The sequence below is a fragment of the Vipera ursinii genome (genome assembly GCF_947247035.1).
Source record: "Vipera ursinii genome assembly, chromosome: 2".
Taxonomy (NCBI): domain Eukaryota; kingdom Metazoa; phylum Chordata; class Lepidosauria; order Squamata; family Viperidae; genus Vipera; species Vipera ursinii.
The window spans coordinates 63915564-63939312 of record NC_139513.1 but is presented as its reverse complement, the minus strand read 5'-3'; the positions used below and the strand labels follow the sequence as shown (position 1 = coordinate 63939312).

Genomic DNA, 23749 nt, shown 5'->3' with positions numbered 1-23749 from the left:
TAAATATCAGTTACCTCTAGTTAGACATAACTAAATCTTAGTGGACATTTTGCTTCATTCTAAGGATTTAATGTTGAATGATTTTGTATGCCAATATTTTAACACATGACAACATTATAATATTTCATTTTCTGAAGAAAGAACATGAAATCATATTTGGTAATTGTATATACAATAAAGGTATTATCCATGAAAAATGGATATAAAGCAATTTAAAAATTTTTAGTATTAAAACAGTCATGATTTTTTTCATTCTAGAAAAATGTTAGTTTAATTTGAGTTTGCAGTAATTATAAAGAATATATATATATATATATATATATATATATATATATATATATATATATATATATATATATATATATATATATATATATATATATATATATATATATATGGATCTTTGGTCATTTGGGTTTTTTCCCACATAGAATTGAAGGTGTAAAAGCAACGTTTCGACGAAATCCCATCCGTCATCCTCATATATATATATATTTGAAATCAGTAAAAATAAAAACGATGAACTCCAGGATATAAGAAAAAAATCTTCTTTATTGCTGAGCTTTCGTCAACAAGCTGTTCACATCATCAGAGCAAGGGTTGAATGATAAGGGAGTCAGTACATACACTTATATGGCAGTTATAATGGTCAAATTGTAGAATGTGGGTATGGCCTATTCATATGTATATGTACATGTATATGTGTTTGTATAAAATAAAATAGCTGCCCATTTTGATTACAGTATTATATAATGGTTAAACAGTAAAATCAGTTTTACAATAATAGATTGATTCTTTGCTGAAGTTGTCAACATTACCTACAATTCCTTATTACAAATTCAGGAAAAAAACCTATACTCTAAAATTACTTACTCAAATATACATATTTGAGAGTTTGTATATAAACATATACATTCACTCCAGTGTGGGATGATTTACAAGTTATTTACAAGTTATCAAACACTTTTCTAGGGGAAATACTGTACTGAAGACTGAACTTTATTTTCTTTGCAGGAAGTTTGTTATTTCAAATGTCTTTAGTTATTTGACATCAATCAATAAAGATTGATTTCCTCAGAAATTTTAATGAAGGTTGTTCTTCTAAACATTATTAATATTTTGGATTATTTTTCATGTATAATCTCACTAAACATATGATATCATCTGATTTGTCATAAATAACTAGTTATTAAATTTGCATATTTAAATACAATGTAACAATCTTTGTTTATGTTAGGTTTCAAACTACAATGAAATATTGTAAAAAAGCATAAACAAAGAGGCTGGAATTGTATATAATTTTTTAATCATTTTAGCATGAATATATTTTAATAATATCTCTACCATTTTAAAAAATACTTTTAAAATGGTTAATTTTTATTAGTCTGAGGCAATGCCTAGATTTTGTTGCGGACTAAAAGCTTTATGGTCTTTGAGCTTCCCACTTAGAATTTGATCAGCAATTTTTCTTCTATATTTGTTGAAACTTTAGTAGAGCTTTCTGAACTGGAAAAAATTACTAAGGATTTCTCTGCAAAGTGCAGCCTTAGGAGATATCAGTGTTTAGGAATGGATGAGTACCAGGCAGCATGACCTGGAAATTATTGTGACTGCTTTGGACATTTCACTTGTATTCTGAATACATTCAAAAGAAAGGGGATTTATAAGTTGAAAAAAAGGGTTTTTTCCCCCTATGCCTTCTACATATATTCCAGAAAAAAAATGTTCGTTTTAGGGGCCTGGAGAGAATATCAGTTTTAGTGCTTTGAAATGCTTTTAGTAGCCCATTTACTCTTCAGATGTCACAACAAGCCACTGGGCTTATTATATTTTTTCAATTTTTGGAAAAAAATCATCTTTAAAATGACACTAAAGCTCCGGGTTAAGAGTGTTGAACTATGGCTAGGTCAGAAATCTAAGCACCATGAGTGTTGTAGTCTCATGCTTCCAGCTGAGAAAGAGACTTTAAAATCATTAAGCTGGTATTGATTACAAACCAGATTATTATAATTATACCTTCAAGTCAGTATTGGCTTCTGGTGACTGCCTGGACAGGCATCTGCAATTTTCCTGACAGGATTTCTGAATTGGTTCACTATTGCCTTCTTTCTAGGGCTGAGACAGAATAACTGGCCCAAGGTCACTCAGATGGTTTTGTGTTTAAGGCGGGCCTGGAACTCACAATCTCCCATTCTCTAGTCTGGTACCATCACACTAAATTTGTTCATGATTAGATTAGATTAGATTATTGAAATCTTCTTTAAACTTTATGCCAATCCTAGCTGAGTTCATCCTAATACTTAAGGAGCTGCAGATGACAAACATTTCTAGGACCTTAAAACACACTGCAGGCTCCTTTGTAATATGATACATTTGAAGTTTTACAGACAGCATTTTAAAATGTGGTTACCATAAGACATCAGTATAGGAACTTCTGCATAATTATGAAACATTTGAAAAATGGCACTCATAGGATCTCAGTACTTGGTCAGAATGATAGAAGTGACATTATGGGGCCATGGAAAAGGGGCAGTTTGTGTCATGAAGCTGCTTTCATTGGTCTGTCGCGCTTTGCTCCCCCCCCGCTGCCGTTGAAAAAAACACCTGCTTGGATAATTTGGAATGATTAATTCAGGTGCTGAGTTACACAAACCATCCTGCCTTAAAATATGTATGACTGTTAATAATAATTCATGGAGAAATCTTTGGTAGCAATTATATTAATTTAGTTGCAAATGTTTGTCCAGGAAGATCGTGTGTGCTTATAAATATCTCAGTGGGCATTGCATTTTATTTAAAACATGATCATACTTTTCATTGCTTTTTAAATTTAAAATTTGTCCTTCTCATGCTCTTTCTGTGTACTGATTGTTTATTGTATGTTTTGTTTTTTGTTTGTTTGTTATTTGGTGTTGTTTTTTTTTTGTCTGCTACAATTTTCATCATGTAGGCAAAATGCAGGATGGGAATATGGAAAACAGCCAGAATAAAGGTAATGTTCTTTATATCAAGGGAGATGGTTAAAATTACTCTAGAAAGCAAAATATTAGTGAGATCTGAACTGAGAGTTTTGTTTGGGGTAAACGGTTAGTTTTTCCTTCCACAGAAGGTGTGTGTAGAGGTAGGTAGGAATGGGAAATCTCATCAGTGGAAATTAGGCTATTTAGAAGCCCCTGCCAGTTTGGGGATGTAAGTATCACTGCTATTAGAAAAAATAATGCATGGTGGATAAAACATAAAAATGACATTCTAAATAGCAAAAGTGCGATGTCATGAAAATGACCAGATCAAGCATATTTATAGAGAATGCTTTGCATTGTTACAATAAAAGAAAGTGTAAACAAGCAATTCATTTAAAGCAAGAAGTTTTTAAAAAAGAGTTAAAAAAGTAGCTTGTTATTACAGAAGTGCCAAAGAACTCCATTGCTTGTGGTTGTTTAAATCTTTATGTTGGAAGTAAAATTCATATCCTTTGTTAGTCTGAACAACTGAAATGTCTGAAACAATTCTTAATAAAATGAAAACAAAGAGAATAGTCAGCAAGACATTTTATTTTCTGCTAATATCAGTGAGAGTCTTATTTACTCAGCAAGTTTTATCAAAATATAAAAATTGTTCCTCTCATATCTTTAATAATTTTAACCGTATATGTTACTTAGTGAAAGCATTAGCCCTACAGCTGTGATAATCTTGGTTTATACATACAATATATATACACACAAATACACACCAAAACACACACACACACACACACAGACACACACACACATACACAATCATAAACATGCACATGCATGCATACAGTCTGGCATTGAAAGACTTGATTGCATATATTTAGTTTCCAATATTTTTCAGCAAGAATGTGACACATCAATATTTCCCTTATCATTTGTCTGTACAAAATTTATGATATATACCAGTAAACATGTATTTAATATATTATGTCTAAATATCCTTTTTGAACTGAAGAAGAAAATATAAATAAAAGAAAACAGAAAAGTTTTGAGTAGCATATTATTTTGTTGATTTTTAACTGGTTTTTTTATTGTTGTGTTTGTTGATTGTACACATCCAGAATCACAATTATTTTAGATGGGCAGCAATATAAATTTCTTAAATACATACATGTAAAATTATAGAATTAGGAAGTAATTTGGGTATCACTAATCTAGAATTGTTCTTGAGTTACTTACATCAGTGTGTGAGCAAATGTGGGAAGTGGAGATTAACAGAACATCTGGTAGATATCAGATTACTTATCTCCAACCTCAGCTCTCTGATGATAAAGTGAAGTACTTCAGTGTTGATTTCCTTAAAGATTTTAAGGAAGACTTCATAAACATTTGTATATATACCATAGATGCAGTCTATGTTGTGACTGTCATGGAGAAAAATTGAGAATATTTTGAGATATTAAATTTTATTTATTTATTTATTTATAAAATTTATAGGCTGTTCATCTTACATAACTCTGGGCAGTTTAGAATCATAAAAAATAAAAAACTATATAAACTCAAAACATTAAATTATTTTTAATTAATATATATATATAGGCAGCTGGTGTTACTTAAGGAGGCATTAGCCCACTGCTCCACCAAGGCTTTTATTTAATAATGTACCGTAAGATTACTCAGTCTGTAGTGAATGCATAGATTCATCCAGGCTGAAGATAAAGTAGCAAAAGATTTTATATCCAAAGTTCTTTATAGTATCAAGAATTGGTAATGGTTATTTATAATTCTATTAAAATTATAATCCTGGTTCTTAGCTTTTCTAAGGCATGTATAATCCCCCCAAATACTGCTTTGTATTTAAGCCAAACAGCAGGATGGGGCAGCTGCAATGGAGATGCAGCCACTCAAGAGTGCTGAAGGTGGAGAGGGAGATGATAAAGACAAGAGGAAAGCCAACATGCCTAAGAAAGAGAAATCTGTCCTTCAAGGGAAGCTAACTAAATTGGCTGTCCAAATAGGCAAAGCAGGTAAGATACATATTGATATTGTATATATTAAGTGAAAAACCCAAAAATAAGAGGCATCAGGTCTTATTTTTGAGGGATGTCTTACCTCTGGCACCACCAGCCCTTCCAGCTGGTCCACTTCTTGTGGGTCCAAAGGATCAGCGTCATTCTGCAGCTGCTTTCTGACCTGCATTTCTGGAAGGCCTGTGCAGCCAAGTACCGAGCTATGGATTCAATCCATAGCTCAATCCTCAGCTGTAGAGGTCTTGTAGAACAGAGCTATGGATTGAATCCATAGCTCAGTTCTTGGCTGCACAGGCCTCCCAGAAAGGCCTGTGACTGAGAAACACAGGCCTGGCTCGAGAAGACATCACAGAAGAAGTGGGCCGGTGAGGAGATGCCTGCCTGAAAGGTAAGTGGGTGCGGAAACATCTATACCCCATTTGATATGAGAATTGCATTTTTTCAATTGTGTATTGCATATATCAGTGTTCTTAAATTTAGGTATTGTACATTTTTATGAGACGCTGTATCAAGTATGTATAGTGGAAAAGAATTTTTAAAATTTCTGAACTATACTAGTTGTAATAAACTTTTATTCCTGAATTTGTGCTGATGTTATGACATCAATGACTCTTAGATTTGCACATCTAACAATGTTCTCTTTATTTCTACAAATTAAAAACATCCTCCATCTTTCACTTTTCATGGTCAAAACTTGAAATGACTAATTTCATTTAAATTTAGCAGTTTGTATGTCACTTTGAATATAAATATGCAAGCTAATTACATGCTTTTTTGAAAAATGTGTGTATGATTAAACTACAAAGACAGAAGTTGCTGTAACAAGGTTAATATTCTGGTAATGAATACATAAAAAACATTTATCTTCTTTCTATATTAAACTTTCTGCATATTGTACTGTTTGAAATATACCTGTTTATGATACATTCAGGAGACTAAGATATAATTAGAATAGGTACAAGTAAATTGACACATGCCAGTACAGCTGCAGGCCATTGGCAATTTAATATAAAGTGTTAGGAGAAGGAAGGCAATTCACCTAATTCCATACAAGTCACGTGGCTTTCCAGCATTTGCTAATTCATCATTGTTAAGAATGTGGGAATTGGATCACCAAAAAAGCATTCACTGTGTTTGAAAGCTGTGCCACAAATACCAAGTTATTGAAGAAAATTCAAAGAAGAGAAATTCCTCATTCTCTTTTCTAGCAATTTTCCTTACTGAAATTTGTGATGGCTATTTCAATTTTCATCCTTAATGCTAAAAAGTCTGACATTTGAAATCAGTTACATAACTAATTTCACCATTCTTACCTACCTTTTTCTTCTGTTCCATAGCTATTTATAACCCTCCCCAAAATCCTTGCTCTAAAACAGGGGTGTCAAACTTGCAACATCACGTGACGTGTTGTGACATATCGTAATTTTTTTCCCCATTGCCGGCTATGGGGTAGGCGTTGTTTTGGCATGACGCATTCAGCCTGTGGGCTGGCAGTTTGACACTCCTGCTCTAGACTCTTCTCTTTCTTTTCTCCATTGCATTTTTAACACAAAAAAGTCCCCTTCAAGAATAAGAGAAAAACATTATAGCATTGATGGCATTACAGCATTTTATACTAAAGCCTTAAACAGTTGTGTCTTCTGGTGTCCCAAAGAAAAGCTAGTTAATTACTTGGATTTATCCTTTCTCTCTTTCTTTCTCTCTCTCTCTTTCTTTCTTTCTTTCTTTCTTTCTTTCTTTCTTTCTTTCTTCCTTCCTTCCTTCCTTCCTTCCTTCCTTCCTTCCTTCCTTCCTTCCTTCCTTCCTTCCTTTCTCTCTCTCTCTCTCTCTCTCTCTCTCTCTCTCTCTCTCTCTCTCTCTTAATTTATTTGTTGCTCATGTTGTAACAAAATGGTTCTGGGCACTCGTATGTCTTAGACTAGGAATGTGCTATTTTGATGTAATATATAAGAGACTTTATTTTTGAAACGATGATTGTTACATCACACAAAAAATACTTTTACAATAAAAAATATATTTGTCTCTTCCAGGTTTGGTAATGTCAGCAATCACTGTCATCATTTTAGTACTATACTTTTCTATTGAAAACTTTGTTGTCAAGAAGAAGCCATGGCTGCCTGAATGCACACCTATATATGTTCAGTATTTTGTCAAGTTCTTCATTATTGGTGTGACTGTGCTTGTAGTTGCTGTTCCAGAAGGACTTCCACTGGCAGTTACCATATCCCTTGCTTATTCTGTAAAAGTAAGTAGCAGTCTGAAAACGAATGTAAATTTAAAAAAAAAACTTATGCACAATTCTTTCAGGATAATGTTTAAGGTAAAGGTAAAAGTTTCTTCTGTCCAGTCATGCCCAATTCTAGTAGATGGTGCTCATTTCATTAGCCAAGGGAGTCAGCACTGTCTGAAGACATTTCTGAGGTCATTTGGCCAGCATGACTATATAAGGCCCACGGAATGCTGTTACCTTCCCAGTGAAGTGGTATCTATTGATCTACTCACATTTGCATGCTAGGTAGGCAGGAGCCCTGTTGCGCAACACTTAGTTCTTGAATCCAACTGACAAGCTCAGCTTCTTTAACCTCTGAGCCATTGCACCCCCTTAGGATAATGTTATTTGCCAGTAAATCTTTTCAAAACAATGCTATTTTGTTAGCAAATTAAACTAAACTATACTTGTGTATGTGGTTGGAACAGAAGCCAATCTTAAATATTTAAGGTCAAAGAAGTGATAATGAAGATTTTCATTAGGAGAATAAGTATTACCTACTTACAGAACTAAGATGTTATTACTGAAGCTGTATGCACTTGCTATTGTGATAAGCCCACTTTGTACTCTACCATTGCCATTAACTGTTAGTGGAACTCCTACGGAGGTTTTGAAGGCAGGTGGGGAGGGAAGACAATTTGTTTTGAATGCTGGAGTGTCTCCTGTTCTTTGATGCGTTTTATTTCATACTGTAAAAAGCTGCACAATGGCCAATATTTGCTTAATTTTTCTAATGTATTCAGAAAATAGTCAGATTCTGCTTCAAGGATTCTAAGGCCCAAATCTCTGTTTTGTTGTCCAGGTTAGTTTTTTTTTTCTTATCCAAGTCCATGTGGCCTGAAAGTTTGTGACAGAAGATAATTCAATATTAGCCCAGTTTCATAGCCCAGTTTGTGGCCATAACAAAAGCTGAAGGCTCGCAGGAAACTATTTCTGTCCACTTAGCAATTTCACTCTGTGTTCTTTAGTTTGTTTTGGGATAGATAGTAACAGTAACAAAAACAGTAACAAAATAACAGAATTGGAAAGGTCCCTGGAGGTCTTCTAGTCCAACCCCCTGTTCAAGCAGGACACCCTATACCATCTGGACAAATGGATGTCCAATCCTTTCTATGATGGGGCATCCACAATTTCTGAAGGCAGGCCGTTCCACTAGTTAATTGTACAAAAGAGGGTTTTTAAAGAAGTCTTTTTAAAAAAATCAGTATTGTAATGCCGTATATTATAACTGTTTAACTTGATGGTTTTATTGTACAGATATAGTCAAGTAGGAAAGAGAAAAGGGGCAGCTGACACAATTCTCAACATTAAATAAAGATTTAAGATGTAATTGAAAAAAATTGGATAGAATTCTTTTGCTTACAGTGCAGGTTTCCCTGACGTATATATTTTATGCAAGGTTGGATCTGGATTTATTTGGCTTACAGAGACAATATAGTTGTGAAATTATCTGAAGGACTATCACACATAAGGGGGAGTGCAATTATTTCCCTAAGGAACAGGACCAGAACAATTGGATTAAAATGTCAGGGAAGGAGATTCAGGCTAGGCCTCAAGAGGAACTTCCAATCTGTATGAACTGTTAGCCAATGATGCAGATAGTCTCGTAAAGTTTCATGCTGTTTTCCAATTATGCCTGATCCTGGATGGGAGAGCTTTGCCCATGGTCACTCATGCCTTAATTACCTCCCGAATGGACTATTGCAAATCACTTTATATGGGGCTGCCCTTGAGCAGCCTCTGGAAGCTGCAGCTGTCACAGAATGCAGTGGCCTAGGCAGTTATATGCACTCCTCAATTCAGTGCATATTACATCTCTGTTCTACAAGCTGCATCAGATGCCAGTCTGCTTTCAGGTTCAATTCAAGGTGTAAAGCCCTTCAAGAGATGTGCCCAGGTTATAGGGAATATTTTTCTCCTATTATATCTAACCATCCATTAGGTCTGGAAAGAAAGACATGTTTTGTCTCCTTTCTAACAGGGACCGCCATCTTCTCTATCCTTTTGGAACATCACTTCCCCAGTGATTAATTTGAATCAGTGCCCTCTAAGGGCCTTCCACCTCTGTGATGCTATGAGGTGGTTTACAAGTTGTGGCAGGAAACAAATGATGTAGAGTCATGGAATATATTGTTGTTGTTATATTATTACTTTCAGTGACTTTCTGTGCATATACCTTTAAACAGAGAGAGAGAGAGAGAGAGAGAGAGAGAGAGAGAGAGAGAGAGAGAGAGAGAGAGAGATTTCTGAAGGTACATTCTGATCTGAAGCTTTTTTTCTTTACAGAACAACCTGCTAAATTAATATTATGTCAGCTGCTGTCTGTATTCATACTTGTACTTAATTTGATTCATCTTTGCTAAATAGTTTGACATAAGCAGGCTCTCAGGTCTGTGCAGCAAAACCTTTGAAATATTGTTTGATCCCTGTACTGCTATCAACATTCTGTTAGCCTTAGAAATCTTAACTTTCCAATTCCAGGACTCTACAATTTATTAAGCTGGTAGCATGCAATCATGCTAAAGAGTGAGATGAAAAAGTCAACCCAGGCTGCTTTAAAAATAGATTCCTTACTTGGAATTCAAAAGAAGAAGAGAAAGGAAAATAGAACTGACAATGCATTAGTGCCATTATGTAAAATTATGATGAGACTGTAATTGGAATTCTATGTACAGTTTTGGTTATGCACATAAAAAAAACCTCTAGACCTGGATAAAGTACAAAAAAGGATACATAAAATGATGGGTTATCATCTGGCGCTTTCTCTAGGTGCTATCTAATGGAGATACATTAAATAAGGCATAATATGGCAGATGTGGATAGAGATAATTTTTTCTCTTTCCCTGGAAGGTTAGAATTCAGGGTTATCCTCTGATATGAATGCAAGGAGATAAAAGGATGTCCTTGTTTACATAATAGAGTTACACCATTGAAATTGTTGCCATCTGATCTAACATCCACTAATTATACTTTTAGAGAATGCATGACAAAAGGCAGTGAACATTATGGTTAATATTACTTTGCATGAAGTCCCATTTAAAGTTTGATCAATTTACTAATTCTTACCTAATTTCCCATTTTAATTCCTTAATGATTTGCTCTTCCATTTTTGGTTCCTATTCTCAAGCTTCTTCAGTTGTGCAGCATTCCCTTAGAATCTTCTCATTGAATACATCTGTTCTGTTCCAGCCTATGACCAGCCCTGTCTGAATGTCAGGGACAACCCCTTTTTATAGTCAACAGGCTGGAAAAAACCCAACCAAATTTATTTACAAAGTGTTCAAACAAGAGTTAAACAGGAATAACAGACCAGGACTCTAGCAGAAGATCTTCAAATGGTTGCCTTCAGCAACCAGCACTTCCCACACCTTCCCCTTTTATCAGCAGTCCCAATCCATGGCTTCTCATTGCCTTCTCCTGTGTTGCCTCATTGCCTTCCTCTGTTCTGCTCTGCTGGATTGCCTCCGATTCCTAGCGTCCCTGAATAGGTCCATCTGTGAATCATCTACCGTCCAATACCTCATGCTCACACGGCTGAGTCTGAGGAGGAACATGATGGGAGGGGCCAGGCTGAGAGTCCTGCAGTGCATCAGAGCCTCCCTCTGATACCAAAGGCTCTCCAAACCCCTCCTCCTCCTCCTCCTCTTCAGAATCATCAGACTCAGCTGCCAATACCACAGGCTGATGCTGAATCACAACAACATCTCCTTTCCTTTTCTTTTTGTATTATGTTCATAATTTTTACTAAACTTGTTGGGGGTTACATACACTTAATTCCAGGGCATCATGAGGGTAACAGGTTGGAGAAAGGTTATTAAATTAATAATGTTGGTAAAGGAACAATTTTCATTAGACATTGTTAATATAAAATTAATACTCTAGTGAAGACTATTTGCTAGAAATAATCAAAGAGGCAACACTTAATTATTTATTGACACTTTATGGCAATGAGTAAGTAGCCACGTTATGTCTTTCTGTTTTCAATTTTGTAGAATTCTTTGCCTCATATTCTTGAAAAGTTTCAAAATCATCTTTATTTATTTATATTTATTTATTTATTAAATTTATATGCCACCCATCTCACTGTGGAGTGGCTCTTGGCATGTATATGAGTCATATTAATTTCACAGTTTCAGGAAGTGAATGCAAATGAATTTTGTGTACCTGAGCATATATAACTGTTATCAGTAATAAATATAATTGATGAATATTAACACATTAATTTTTATAAGGTTATTGTCTTACACTAATATTTTATAAAATTTTAAAATAAAATTATTTTTAAATGATTATGCATTCTATAAGAATGAAATATTTATCTGTATGCTTTCCCTTTCAGAAAATGATGAAAGATAACAATCTGGTCCGTCACTTAGATGCATGCGAGACTATGGGAAATGCTACAGCCATCTGCTCTGATAAAACAGGGACATTAACAACTAACCGAATGACAGTAGTACAAGCCTATATTGGAGATGTCCATTACAAAGAGATCCCCGACCCAGATTCTATTCCAGCCAAAACAATGGATTTGCTGGTTAATTCAATTGCCATCAACAGTGCTTACACTACAAAGATTCTGGTGAGTCGATTATTTTCAAAAACAAAAGACTATAAGGCATGAATGTTGGCTTGGGAAACTCTGGTATTTAGAAATCCCTCTTATTTTTTTTTAAATAGTGAGCTAATCAACAGTGTGACAAAAAGGCATTGGTATATCTTCTCTTTTGTGTATATTTGTATCTCTGTCTCTATACCAATATATATCACATGCATTCTGTAATTTACCAGCAGATAAGCCGCACTGTATTTAGTGTCTATATTTTTTCTGAGTAAGTGCAAGAATTAATTTTCAAATTAAAAAAATTAATTTCAAAAGATGGAAAAAGTTGCTTTCTGTATTTTTGGGCTTGAACATAATCCAAAAATGTTTGTTTAGAACCCAAGCTGGCTAGAGAGCACAACAGCTATCATAACATAATTGTCAACCTTAAGCCCAGAAACAACACTGAGAAATCCAATTGAATTTAATCCTTTATTTGCTTACATCTACTGGAAAAGAATCTTATCAGACTTAAGCTAGATATACCCTGAACCTCTTTCCTCCTCCCTCATCCAGTTCAGGACTGCTCAGTCTCTTAATCTGGGCCTTTCTTTGGGAAAGCTATATGTTGACAAAACTTTCTCTCACTGCTCCTCAGTTGTGCACATTCTATCACAATAATATTTATACTGAACTTTCAGTTATCTTATATGACTTGTAGTATTCACTAGAGTGATATTGCAAGACGTTCCCCATTGTATACGTGCTATTCTGTTCTTGAATTTCCCCCTCACAATAATAGTTGCATGGAGTAGATTACACTGAAAGAGAGTGGTGCACCTAAACCTGATCACTATAACACAGTACCTATGATATTTATGGGAACCCTGAGAATTACATTAGCATTATTCCACTAAGGGCAGATATTCAAACCGAGCATGAAAGACAGTGGCCTGCCTAACATGCAGTGGTGGGATCCAGCCAGTTTGCACCAGTTCAGCAGAACCAGTAGCTAATTTTTTGTTGCCCAGCCCTGGAATGGACTTCCGGAAGTGGCATCCACACAGAGAACCGGTTGTTCACATATTTGAATCCCACCACTGCTAACATACTATTAGGAAACATGATGACATCATAGAAACTCATATCCAATTAGATTTGGCTAGATGATATTGACAGCAAAGACAAAGAATTCCTTCTATTATTGGAAAGATATTGTGAGACAAAAGAATATGCCCCCCTTGCCATGTGTCACTGTCAATTTCATTGCCAGGGAGAATTGCCTGGAAATTTTTTTCTGCCAAATGAAATTCAATCTCATGTAAATTTTGCATAACCTGCCAAATGAAATTCAATCTCATGTAAATTTTGCATAACCAATTAGGTAAAATGTCTTTGAGAACAGATTTGAAGCATGGTTCAATGGGTATCCCATATACACTCTGCACCAGTTAATTAATAAGACAAAGTGATGGGCAGAGAGGGGTAGACAGATCTTTTTCAAGCAAAACAAGCAGAAAATGGGTCATTTGTCAACAACTGTAGGATTACAGCTTTACTTGTATTATATCACCTGTTATATAAAATACCATGCAAGCATTGTATTTCTAAGAAATAGATTCTTCACTGGATGTTAATGTTAAATTTAGAATGAATTATCAGTCTACTGTCAACTGTCTGGTTTTGCCAGAATGAAAATGTTATTTTCAAGCATGGTGAAATGCTGCTCTTTATGAAGAAGTAATTTATTATTTGGTTTGTTAGATTTGTCTCCTGAGGGACTAATCTGGAGTTCTTCCTTTGTTTTATTCATACAATGGCAGTCCTATGAGTTAGGCTGGGCTGAGGGAGATTAACCCAATGAGTTTCCTTGTTAGTGTTTAAGTTGGATTTGAATCTAGGTTTTCCCAGAACCTAGACCTATCCTTTAATCACCATACCACAGGCTTTCATTGTGGAAGAGGATTTGAATCAAATAAAAGATTACTGGTTAAGACTACTGCAGAAGCAGCTGAATGAGATTTTTTTAAAAATCCCATTTATATCCCGCCCTTCTCCAAAGACTCAGGGCGGCTTACAATCTAAAGCACAACTCAATGTGCTTAGCAATAGCCTTCATTCTATGTATATGCTTGCTTATTAGGGCTTTCGCCCCCCCTCCCCCAAGCGGCATTATTACAAAGTCAGCTTATTGCCCCCAACAATCTGGGTCCTCATTTTACCTACCTTGGAAAGATGGAAGGCTGACTCAACCTTGAGCCTGGTGGGATGAGAACCTGCACTAATTGCAGGCAGCTGGTGTTACTTAAGACTCTGTGCAGGGAAAGCTTTAGAGTGAATTAGGAAAAGTGAAAAAGTGAATTAGGAAAATAGGAAACGGTTGCTGGAATTGGGTATGTGTAGTTTAACGAAATTAAAAGACACTTGCTCATGGGGAGGAAAGCCATGGCAAATCTAGACAGCACACTAAAAAGCAGAGACATCACCCTGTCAACAAAAGTGCGTATAGTCAAGGCTATGGTCTTCCCAGTTGCAATGTATGGCAGTGAAAGCTGGACCATAAGAAAGGCTGAGCGCCAAAGAATTGAAGCCTTTGAACTATGGTGCTGGAGAAGACTCCTGAGAGTCCCTTGGACTGCAAGGCGATCAAACCAGTCAGTCCTAGAAGAGATCAACCCTGACTGCTCTTTAAAAGGCCAGATCCTGAAGCTAAAACTCAAATACTTTGGCCACCTAATGAGAAGGAAGGACTCACTGGAGAAGAGCCTAATGCTGGGAAAGATTGAGGGCAATAGAAGAAGGGGACGACAGAGAATGAGGTGGCTGGATGGAGTCACTGAAGGTGTGAGCCAGAAAATGGTAGAGGACAGGAAGGTCTGGAGGAACGTTGTCCATAGGGTCGTGATGGGTCGGACATGACTTCGCAACTAACAACAACAACAAGTTTAACGAAGAGAAGGGTGAGGAGTGACATGATAGCAGTGATCCAATATCTCAGGGGCTGCCACAAAGAAGAGGGAGCCAAGCTATTCTCCAAAGCACCTGAAAGCAGGACAAGAAGCAATGGATGGAAACTAGTCAAGGAGAGAAGCAATCTAGAACTAAGGAGAAACTTCCTGACAGTTAGAACAATTAACCAGCTGGTGTTACTTAAGGAGGCATTAGCCCACTGCTCCACCAAGGCTCAGATGAGTTTCTGTCTCTGCTAGGGGGTCTAAACAGCATATCTCCACTTCTGCAGAGACATTCTGGAAAACAATTGGGATATCAGATGCCATCTCAATACTCCGTTACTATGCTTCACTCTGCCATGAATTCTGGGGGCCAAATGGGTGGGGAGTATGCTTCAGCAGAATGAAAGTTCACTGTTCCTTTCCAAGCACAGGAAAACTGCTTGAGAATGGAGCGCAGCTGCATTCCTCAGGAGACTGTTTTAAATTTGAATGGACATGAGAGGACCAACTATGGGAAGCTCCTTCAGGAGGGAAAACTTACACTTGGGATTTTATTTATTTATTTATTTATTTTATTTTATTGGATTTATATACCGCCCTTTCCCGAAGGACTCAGGGCGGTTTACAGGGTATTTAAAACAAAGATCAATACAAAAGTTAAAAATAATTTAAAATGATTAAATCAAACCCCTAAAAAATAAAAACCCCAATTAAAATTCTCAGCCTGGGCCGGAAAGCTCAAAGAGACAGGTCTTCAGGTCCCGGCGAAATGAACGAAGGTCGGGGGCAGTCCTAAGCTCCACGGGCAGCTGGTTCCAGAGGGCAGGCACACCCACAGAGAAGGCCCTCCCCCTGGGTGTTATCCGCCGGCAATCTTTTACCGGCGGCACCCTGAGAAGACCCTCCCTGTGGGAGCGCACTGAACGAAGGGAACTTGATGCTGGCAGTAGGTGTAACCTACTGATGTAACCTCCCCATCACAAGACCCGTCATAAGCCTCTCTGATGAGTCACACCCGACCCACCACAAGACCCCCACCCGACACACCCACACCCGAAGCCCCTACAAAGAGAAGAGCAGTGACACAGACATTTGGTGCACAAATTTCAGTTCTGGCACTGTGCTGCTGTATTTCACTTGGATTCTAGTAAACGATATCTTTCCCAACCTGAGAAAATGTTTATACCTAAACTTTTGTGTGTTGTTCAAGTTCTTTGTGTTCTTTTACCTAGCTTTGTCCAAGTTTCAGATATACTGCAATTAAAACTATACAAAGAGTAAATAAATAATACCTACTGTTGAACAGAAGGGATGCGGTGGCTCAGTGGGTTAGGACGCTGAGCTTGTCGATCAGAAGGTCAGCAGTTTGGCGGGTCAAATCCCGAGTGCCGCGTAACAGAGTGAGCACCTGTTACTCGTCCCAGCTTCTGCCAACCTAGCAGTTCGAAAGCACGTAAAAAATGCAAGTAGAAAAATAGGGACCACTACAGTGAGAAGGTAACAGTGTTCCGTGCACCTTTAACATCTAGTCATGCTGGCCACATGACCACGGAGACATCCTCAGACAAGCTCTGGCTCTTTGGCTTTGAAATGGAGATGAGCACCATTCCCTAGAGTCGGAAACGACTAGCACGCATGTGCGGGGGAATCTTTACCTTTACCTTTACCTTTATCTTACTGTTGAACAGTAAAACATCAACAGCAACTTGAGTCAAGTGCTGTTAGTGAAAAATATTTGTTGTCATTACTGCTGTGAGTCTAAAGAGCATATAGTCCTCTATACTAGCTGATAAATGGAGATTAAACATATTCCCACTTGGCATCTCTAATCAAGTTCTTCTTCATTATATATTCTTCATGATACTATTCACTCTCAAGGTAAGGACTGTTATGCAGAAAAGCACAGAAATGAAATAAGAGAACCAACAAAGGCATGAGTTAATAAAAAGAAACATAGCTAAAGTCTATTTTGCATCAATAGCAATCTCTAAAACTCAGTGCCTTTTTATTGTTACAAGCATTTCTGTGCGTATATTTTTTCCCTTTTTTCTTATAGTTTTCTTGCAGTTATTTTCTTCTATTTATCACTCATAGTCCGTTTCCATTTGTCATTCTACTAAACATAATTTTCATACTTAGCCACAGTGTTGCCAAAACAAAGAAGAGTGTGCTATGTGATATAATGAGATAAACTGTCTGTTCATGTTTACATCATGATGTTGCATACAGGAGGCAGTTTAGGTTGTGATACAGGTGCCATTTGCCTTGCCTGCATCCTTTGTGAATGCACTTGATATCCATTTAGAAATTTTTCATGTAATTTTAAGTGGGTGTAGAATTGAAATCAACTAGATGCCATATAGTAAAAATCAATCATCTTTGATTTTTGAAGCACCTCACTTCTGCCTTTCTGCATGTTGTTGAAAATGGTTTCCTTCTGGGTATCCATTCGGGAGTTCAATAGGTTAGTTGATTGGGCAGGTGGATGTATTATTCTTTCCTTTATTTGTAATAATCTTAATCTTTAGTTTCTTTAAGTATAATCTTCATTCCTTCTAATTCCTTCTGATTCCCTCTAGCATCAAATCATCTAAGTCTCCTCCTATCTCCTCCCATCATTTTTTAAAGAATTTGAAATAAAAGGAATCTCCAATGGAAAGGATTCTTACAATTAATTCCAAAATCTTATTTCAAATCCAACTGGACCCTTAGTCCATTCGTAACTTTCCAAACTCCAGATTCCAAAATCAAAGTTCTAATCACCCTTTTGCTGTTAGTTTCAAAAGAATTTTAAGTCTTTAAATATACATTTAATACTTCTTTTGCTAAGGATTGAAGAAAGCTCACACGGTGCTATAAATCCTGTCGATCCAAAGGTTCCTAACGGCTGAAAAACAATTAACAAGGAATTTCTGAAAGTGATTAGAAAAGGAAATATGCGAACCCAGTGTCATGTCCCCAGAGATCTAAACCTGCTGGAGACTGCTGTTACTCTCATGAGGAGCAACTGTCTGAAGCATTTGTGGTTGATCTCAAGTCTTCTCATTGTCTGGAGAGGAATTAAAGTTGGTCTACTGATCTTTCACTATAGTCTTTAATTTGCCACTTCTTCCTCTGAAGTCTTTTAGTTCACTATTTCTTCCCTGGAGTGACAAGGATTCGTTTATAGATAAGAGATGGATATATTGTAGGAAAATCATTTTTTGTATTTTAAGAAAAAGTAACAAGTTACTAAACTTGTATGTACTTGTTATGATGAAGGGGAAATCATAGCTTTCTCTCTGTGTGTGTGTTTTTGTGTATGTTTTTCTTTAATATATTCTTATTTCTCTTTCTTTTCTCTCTTTTTCCTTTTCTTCACCTTCTATTTTTCTTTCCATGTTTTTATTTTTTAATTGTAATTTAATATTACAGTATAAGTATAATTTACAATTCATTTATATGTGTTTATTAGCATGTATGTATTAAACCGTGAAAAGTTGTGACTGGGAAGTACGAACAAAATGAAAATAAATAAATGATTAACTTGAAGTGTGCAAATTCAGAGGTGTCATTAATCTACTGTTTTATGATTTATTGCTTGTCAATGAATTGTAGTGAAGACTTGTTCTAGTGTAATGAGTATTTAAATGTTTTTTGGAAAAATGACAAAACTGTGTAAGCAAATATTTGCCAGAAATCTGCAGCTGAAACAACTGCAAAAGGAAAGATTTAAGGCATATAAACAACTTGACCTCCCTGGTATTTTTGAATATATTGTCTGCCTCTGAAATTATGTAGTAAAAGGAAGCTGCCAAAAAACAAATAGTAACAGCCACTACTAATAAGAAAGAAATAAGAAGGATCTTTTATTGCCAGTTTTTAAAAGTAACATTAGCATTAGGAACCACAATTTGACTGACATGTATGTGTTTTGAAGGATAATTGTTAAATTGATTTTTTTCAAATTTGGAACAATATTTTAAAAAATTTGAATGCATCTTCTATAGGTATTGTTGTTAGCTGCGAAGTCATGTCCGACCCATCGCGACCCTATGGACAACGTTCCTCCAGGCCTTCCTGTCCTCTACCATCTTCTGAAGTCCATTTAAGCTCACGCCTACTGCTTCAGTGACTCCATCCAGCCACCTCATTCTCTGTCGTCCCTTTCTTCTCTTGCCCTCAATCTTTCCCAGCATTAGGTTCTTCTCCAGTGAGTCCTTCCTTCTTATTAGGTGGCCCAAAGTATTTGAGTTTTAGCTTCAGGATCTAGCCTTCTAAAGAGCAGTCAGGTTTGATCTCCTGTAGGACTGACCGGTTGGATTGCCTTGCAGTCCAAGGGACTCACAGGAGTCTTCTCCAACACCATAGCTCAAACGCCTCAATTCTTTGGCGCTCGGCCTTTCTTATGGTCCAACTTTCACTGCCATACATTGCAACTGGGAAGACCATAGCCTTGACTATACGCACTTTTGTTGACAGGGTAATGTCTCTGCTTTTTAGTGTGCTGTCTAGATTTGTCATGGCTTTCCTCCCGAGGAGCAAGCGTCTTTTAATTTCTTGGCTACAGTCTCCATCTGCAGTGAACTTGGAGCCCAGGAAAATAAAATCTGTCACTATCTCCATTTCTTCCCCATCTATTTGCCAGGAATTCAGAGGGCCAGATGCCATGATCTTGGTTTTCTTAATGTTAAGTTTCAACCCAGGTTCTGCACTCTCCTTCTTCACTCGCAACAAGAGGCTCTTTAGTACTTCTTCACTTTCTGCCATTAGAGTGGTATCATCTGCATATCTTAGGTTGTTGATATTTCTTCCGGCAATCTTAATTCCAACTTTTGATTCATCTAGCCCTGCCTTTCTCATGATGTGCTCTGCATATAAGTTAAATAGGCAGGGCGACAGTATACAGCCTTGCCAGACTCCTTTCCCAATTTTGAACCAATCAGTGGTTCCATGTCCAGTTCTCACTGTTGCTTCTTGGCCCATATATAGGTTTCTCACGAGACAAATAAGATGGTCTGGTACGCGCATCTCTTTAAGAACTTGCTAGAGTTTTTTATGATCCACACAATCAAAGGCTTTAGCATAGTCAATGAAGCAGAAGTAGATGTTTTTCTGGGACTCTCTAGCTTTCTCCATGATCCAGCGTATGTTGGCAATTTGATCTCTAGTTCCTCTGCCTCTTCGAAATCCTCCCTGTACTTCTGGTAGTTCTCGATCCACATACTGCTGGAGTCTAGCTTGTAGGATTTTAAGCATAACTTTACTAGCATGAGAAATGAGTGCAATGGTGCGATAGTTTGAACATTCTTTGGCACTGCCTTTCTTTGGAATTGGAATGTAAACTGATCTTTTCCAATCCTGTGGCCACTGTTGAGTTTTCCAAATTTGCTGGCAAATTGAGTGTAGCACTTTTACTGCATCGTCTTTTAAGATTTTGAATAGCTCAGCTGGAATACTGTCACCTCCATTAGCTTTGTTGTTGCTCAGCTTTTCTAAGGCCCACTTCACTTCACATTCTAGGATGTCTGGCTCGAGGTCAGTGACCACCTCATTGTGATTATCAGGGACGTTAAGCTCATTCTTGTATAGTTCTTCTGTGTAATTTTGCCACCTCTTCTTAATCTCTTCTGCCTCTGTTAGGTCCCTGCCATTTTGGTCCTTTATCATGTCCATTTTTGCATTAAACGTTCCCTTCATCTCTCCAAGTTTCTTGAAAAGTTCTCTGGTCCTCCCTATTCTGTTGTTTTCTTCTATTTCTTTGCACTGTTCATTTAAGAAGGCATTCTTATCTCTTCTAGCTATTCTCTGGAATTCTGCATTCAATTGGGCGTATCTTTCTTTTTCTCCCTTGCCTTTCGTTTCCCTCCTTTCCTCAGCTATTTGCAAAGCTTCCTCAGACAGCCATTTTGCTTTCTTGCATTTCTTTTTCTTTGGGATGGTTTTGGTTGCTACCTGTTGTACAATGTTGCAAACCTCTGTCCATAGTTCTTCAGGCACTCTGTCTATCAGATCTAATTACTTAAATCTATTTGTCACCTCTACTGTATATTCATCAGGGATATGATTTAATTCATACCTGACTGGCCTAGCGCTTTTCTCTACTTTCTTCAGTTTAAACCTAAACTTTGCAATGAGAAGCTCATGGTCTGAGCCACAGTCAGCTCCTGGTCTTGTTTTTACTGACTATATAGAGCTTCTCCATCTTTGGCTGCAGAGCATATAGTTAATCTGATTTCTGTGTTGACCGTCTGGTTATGTGCATGTGTAGAGCCGTCTCTTGGGTTGTTGGAAAAGAGTGTTTGCTATGACCATCCTATTCTCTTGACAAAATTCTATCAGCCTGTGCCCTGCTTCATTTTGTACTCCAAGGCCAAACTTGCCTGTTATTCCAGTTATCTTTTGGCTTCCCACTTTAGCATTCCAGTCCTCCATGATGATAAGAACATCATTTTTCAGTGTTAGTTCTATAAGGTGCTGTAGGGCTTCATAGAACTGGTCAATTTCATCCTCTTCAGCACTGGTGGTTGGGGTATAGACGTAGACTACTGTGATATTGAATGGTTTGCCTTGGATTCGAACTGAGATCATTCTGTCATTTTGAGGATTGTATCCCAGTATTGCTTTTCCTACTCTTTTATTGACTCTTTTATTGACTTTTATTGACTTCTATAGGTATTGTTAGTTAATTCAGGTAATCATATACCCTCAAGTGAATTACATAGTGCTATGTATATCTCTGGGATAACCTTGTTTAGTTGCACAAATATGGCTTTTGGGGTTTCTCAGAAAAATATGTTCTTTGATTTGAAAGATGAGAATTGCCTGTTGAGTTTTTTCAAGTGTTGATTTACCACTTTGTGAAGCAAAATAGCCCATCCTGGATTAAAAAGATGAAACCAAAAGCAATATTTCATAATACAAATAAACCAATACTGTTATAAAAATCAAAATGAGTACCAATTAAAAATAAGCTCAAAAGCCTTTTATTTTATTTTATTTTATTTTAATTCCATTTATATCCCGCCCTTCTCTGAAGACTCAGGGCGGCTTACAAGCTTAGCAGTAGCCTTCATTCTATGTATATGCCTGCTTATTAGGGCTTTCACACACACCCCAAGCAGCAACATTGTGAATTAAGGTCTGTTATTTCATACCTGAGATAAAAATTGGAGAGTTAGAGAGGAGAAAAAACCAATGTTCCTGTAATTTAATCACAAATAATTAAAAGAGGCACTTAAGTGCATGCACAGCACTTTCATTCCCAGCAGTATAGCTTATCTTCCCTTTTTCCCTTCTTTTTTCTGAGTTCATTATGACTCCTTCCTCCCTCCCTCCTTTTTTAAATGTTTTATTTAAAAAATGAAAAAAAAACTTGGAAGGAACCTTATTAATGTCTGAACTATTGGGAAGACCACAATAGGACTACAGTAGACTTTAGGGCTATGCATCATGTCATATCATTCTGGAGCCTTATTTGGTGACTGAAAGACTAAAGTGTATCATGTAAGTGGTAGAGAAAATCCAATTTTGCAAAGTAGTGGCAGATAAGATCAGTCCTTACTCATAAATAGCCCTGTCTAAGGCAGGATTGTATTGTGAAACTACCAAAGTAAGGAAGTAGTTTGTCATCGTAGCTGAACTCTCACAAAAGCCTCAGTCCTGTTAAGGGTTCTTATTACTCAATTCTTTCCTTAATTTCAAAGCACATTAAAATGCTTCATCATTCCAGTTCCTCTTTCCTATTATTCCCAAAGGGCAGGTCCTTTGCCATTTGGCATGTGGTTCTCTTAAGCCCAGGAGGTAGCTCAAAGTAACAAGCTCTCTTTCTCTTCTCCGGTTTGGGCAGAAAAGGCACAACAGGAAGATAATTGCTTGTTCTCCTTTCTATTCATTTCAGCACTCACACAAGATGTTATTTTTACCTCCCTAACCTGTAACATAGTAGAAAATGATTCCAGCTCTGCTTCGAAACCAAATATTCAATAAAGGATACATGGCTCAGAAATAGGACTTAATATATCTTTGGGGTTATAATGGAAGAAAGGTAAACACAAGTGAGCAGTCTAAAGAACTGTGTAGTTCTTTAGTGTAGTTTTAAGTTTTATTCAAAGAATCATGGCTTCATGTTTGTTACTTTGTTCAGTTTTGATATTGCCTGATTCCAGAGTGACTTTGGTGAGTTATAATTATATAAAAAATAAATAAAAGAAAGCAGCAAATATAAGAGAAAGAAAATGGTTAACTGGAAGATAGGCCCAGAAAACCCAAAGGGTGCTCTACTCCCACGCTGGCCTGGGAAAACAACCAGATCCTAAGCAGATCCTAAGAAGTCATAAGAGTAGGAACAGTATGGATCTATGGGGGAATGTCATTCCATAGGACAAGAAGCATCACCAAGAAGGGCCACTTCCTAGGTTCCACAAAGTGACACTGCTTAACTGTAGGGACTTGGAGCATGCCTACCCTAATTGAATTCAGTGGCTAAGTGGAAACATATGGAGCCAGGCTGTCTCTCAAGTTGCCAAGCTCTATTCCATGAAGCATTTTATATGTGATAGCCACCATCTTGAATTGCACGTGCAAAGGCATCCTTGTCCACAGCTGCCACCTGTTCTTTGAGCAGAGCTATGAACTCATCTCCTGATTGCACACTAATTTTGCACATGGAAGTGCAATCTCATTAAACACTAAATATGGAATGTCCCTAGAATCAGGGGGAACCAAACTAACAAAGCCACTTGGTCTTGTCAGAATTGAGCCTAAGTCTGCTCCATCCAGACATACAGTACATAGTATCCAAGCACTGGGTCAAGACTTCAACAGCGTCCCTTGAGTGCCAAGAGGATCCCATTGCAGATGTGTTCTTTGAAGGTTGCTCAGGGGTCAGTAACTTCTCTAGGAAACTGTACAATCGATACATAATACTAAGCCATTGCTTGAAGGAAATTTTTGCTGATGTGAGATATCACATGCAAAGCAGAGCTGAGAAATTTTATATGCAGCCATTACCAATCACT

The 23749-nt window shown here is 36.9% G+C and overlaps 1 protein-coding gene across 8 annotated transcripts in view; it reads left to right on the top strand.

Annotated features, from left to right (window-relative positions):
• The window catches only part of ATP2B2 (ATPase plasma membrane Ca2+ transporting 2), a gene marked incomplete at both ends in the record, with an annotated part of 146364 nt that overhangs the window by 73754 nt on the left and 48861 nt on the right, over nucleotides 1-23749 (top strand). For 6 of the 8 annotated variants that reach the window (XM_083353874.1, XM_083353880.1, XM_083353877.1 and 3 more), the window contains 4 exons: nucleotides 2951-2992; nucleotides 4817-4981; nucleotides 7015-7229; nucleotides 11593-11835. In XM_083353874.1, coding sequence (XP_083210000.1) covers nucleotides 2951-2992; nucleotides 4817-4981; nucleotides 7015-7229; nucleotides 11593-11835 — 665 coding nt within the window. The remainder of the gene's footprint in view (nucleotides 1-2950; nucleotides 2993-4816; nucleotides 4982-7014; nucleotides 7230-11592; nucleotides 11836-23749) is intronic. The other 2 variants (XM_083353881.1, XM_083353879.1) reach the window with 1 other exon arrangement.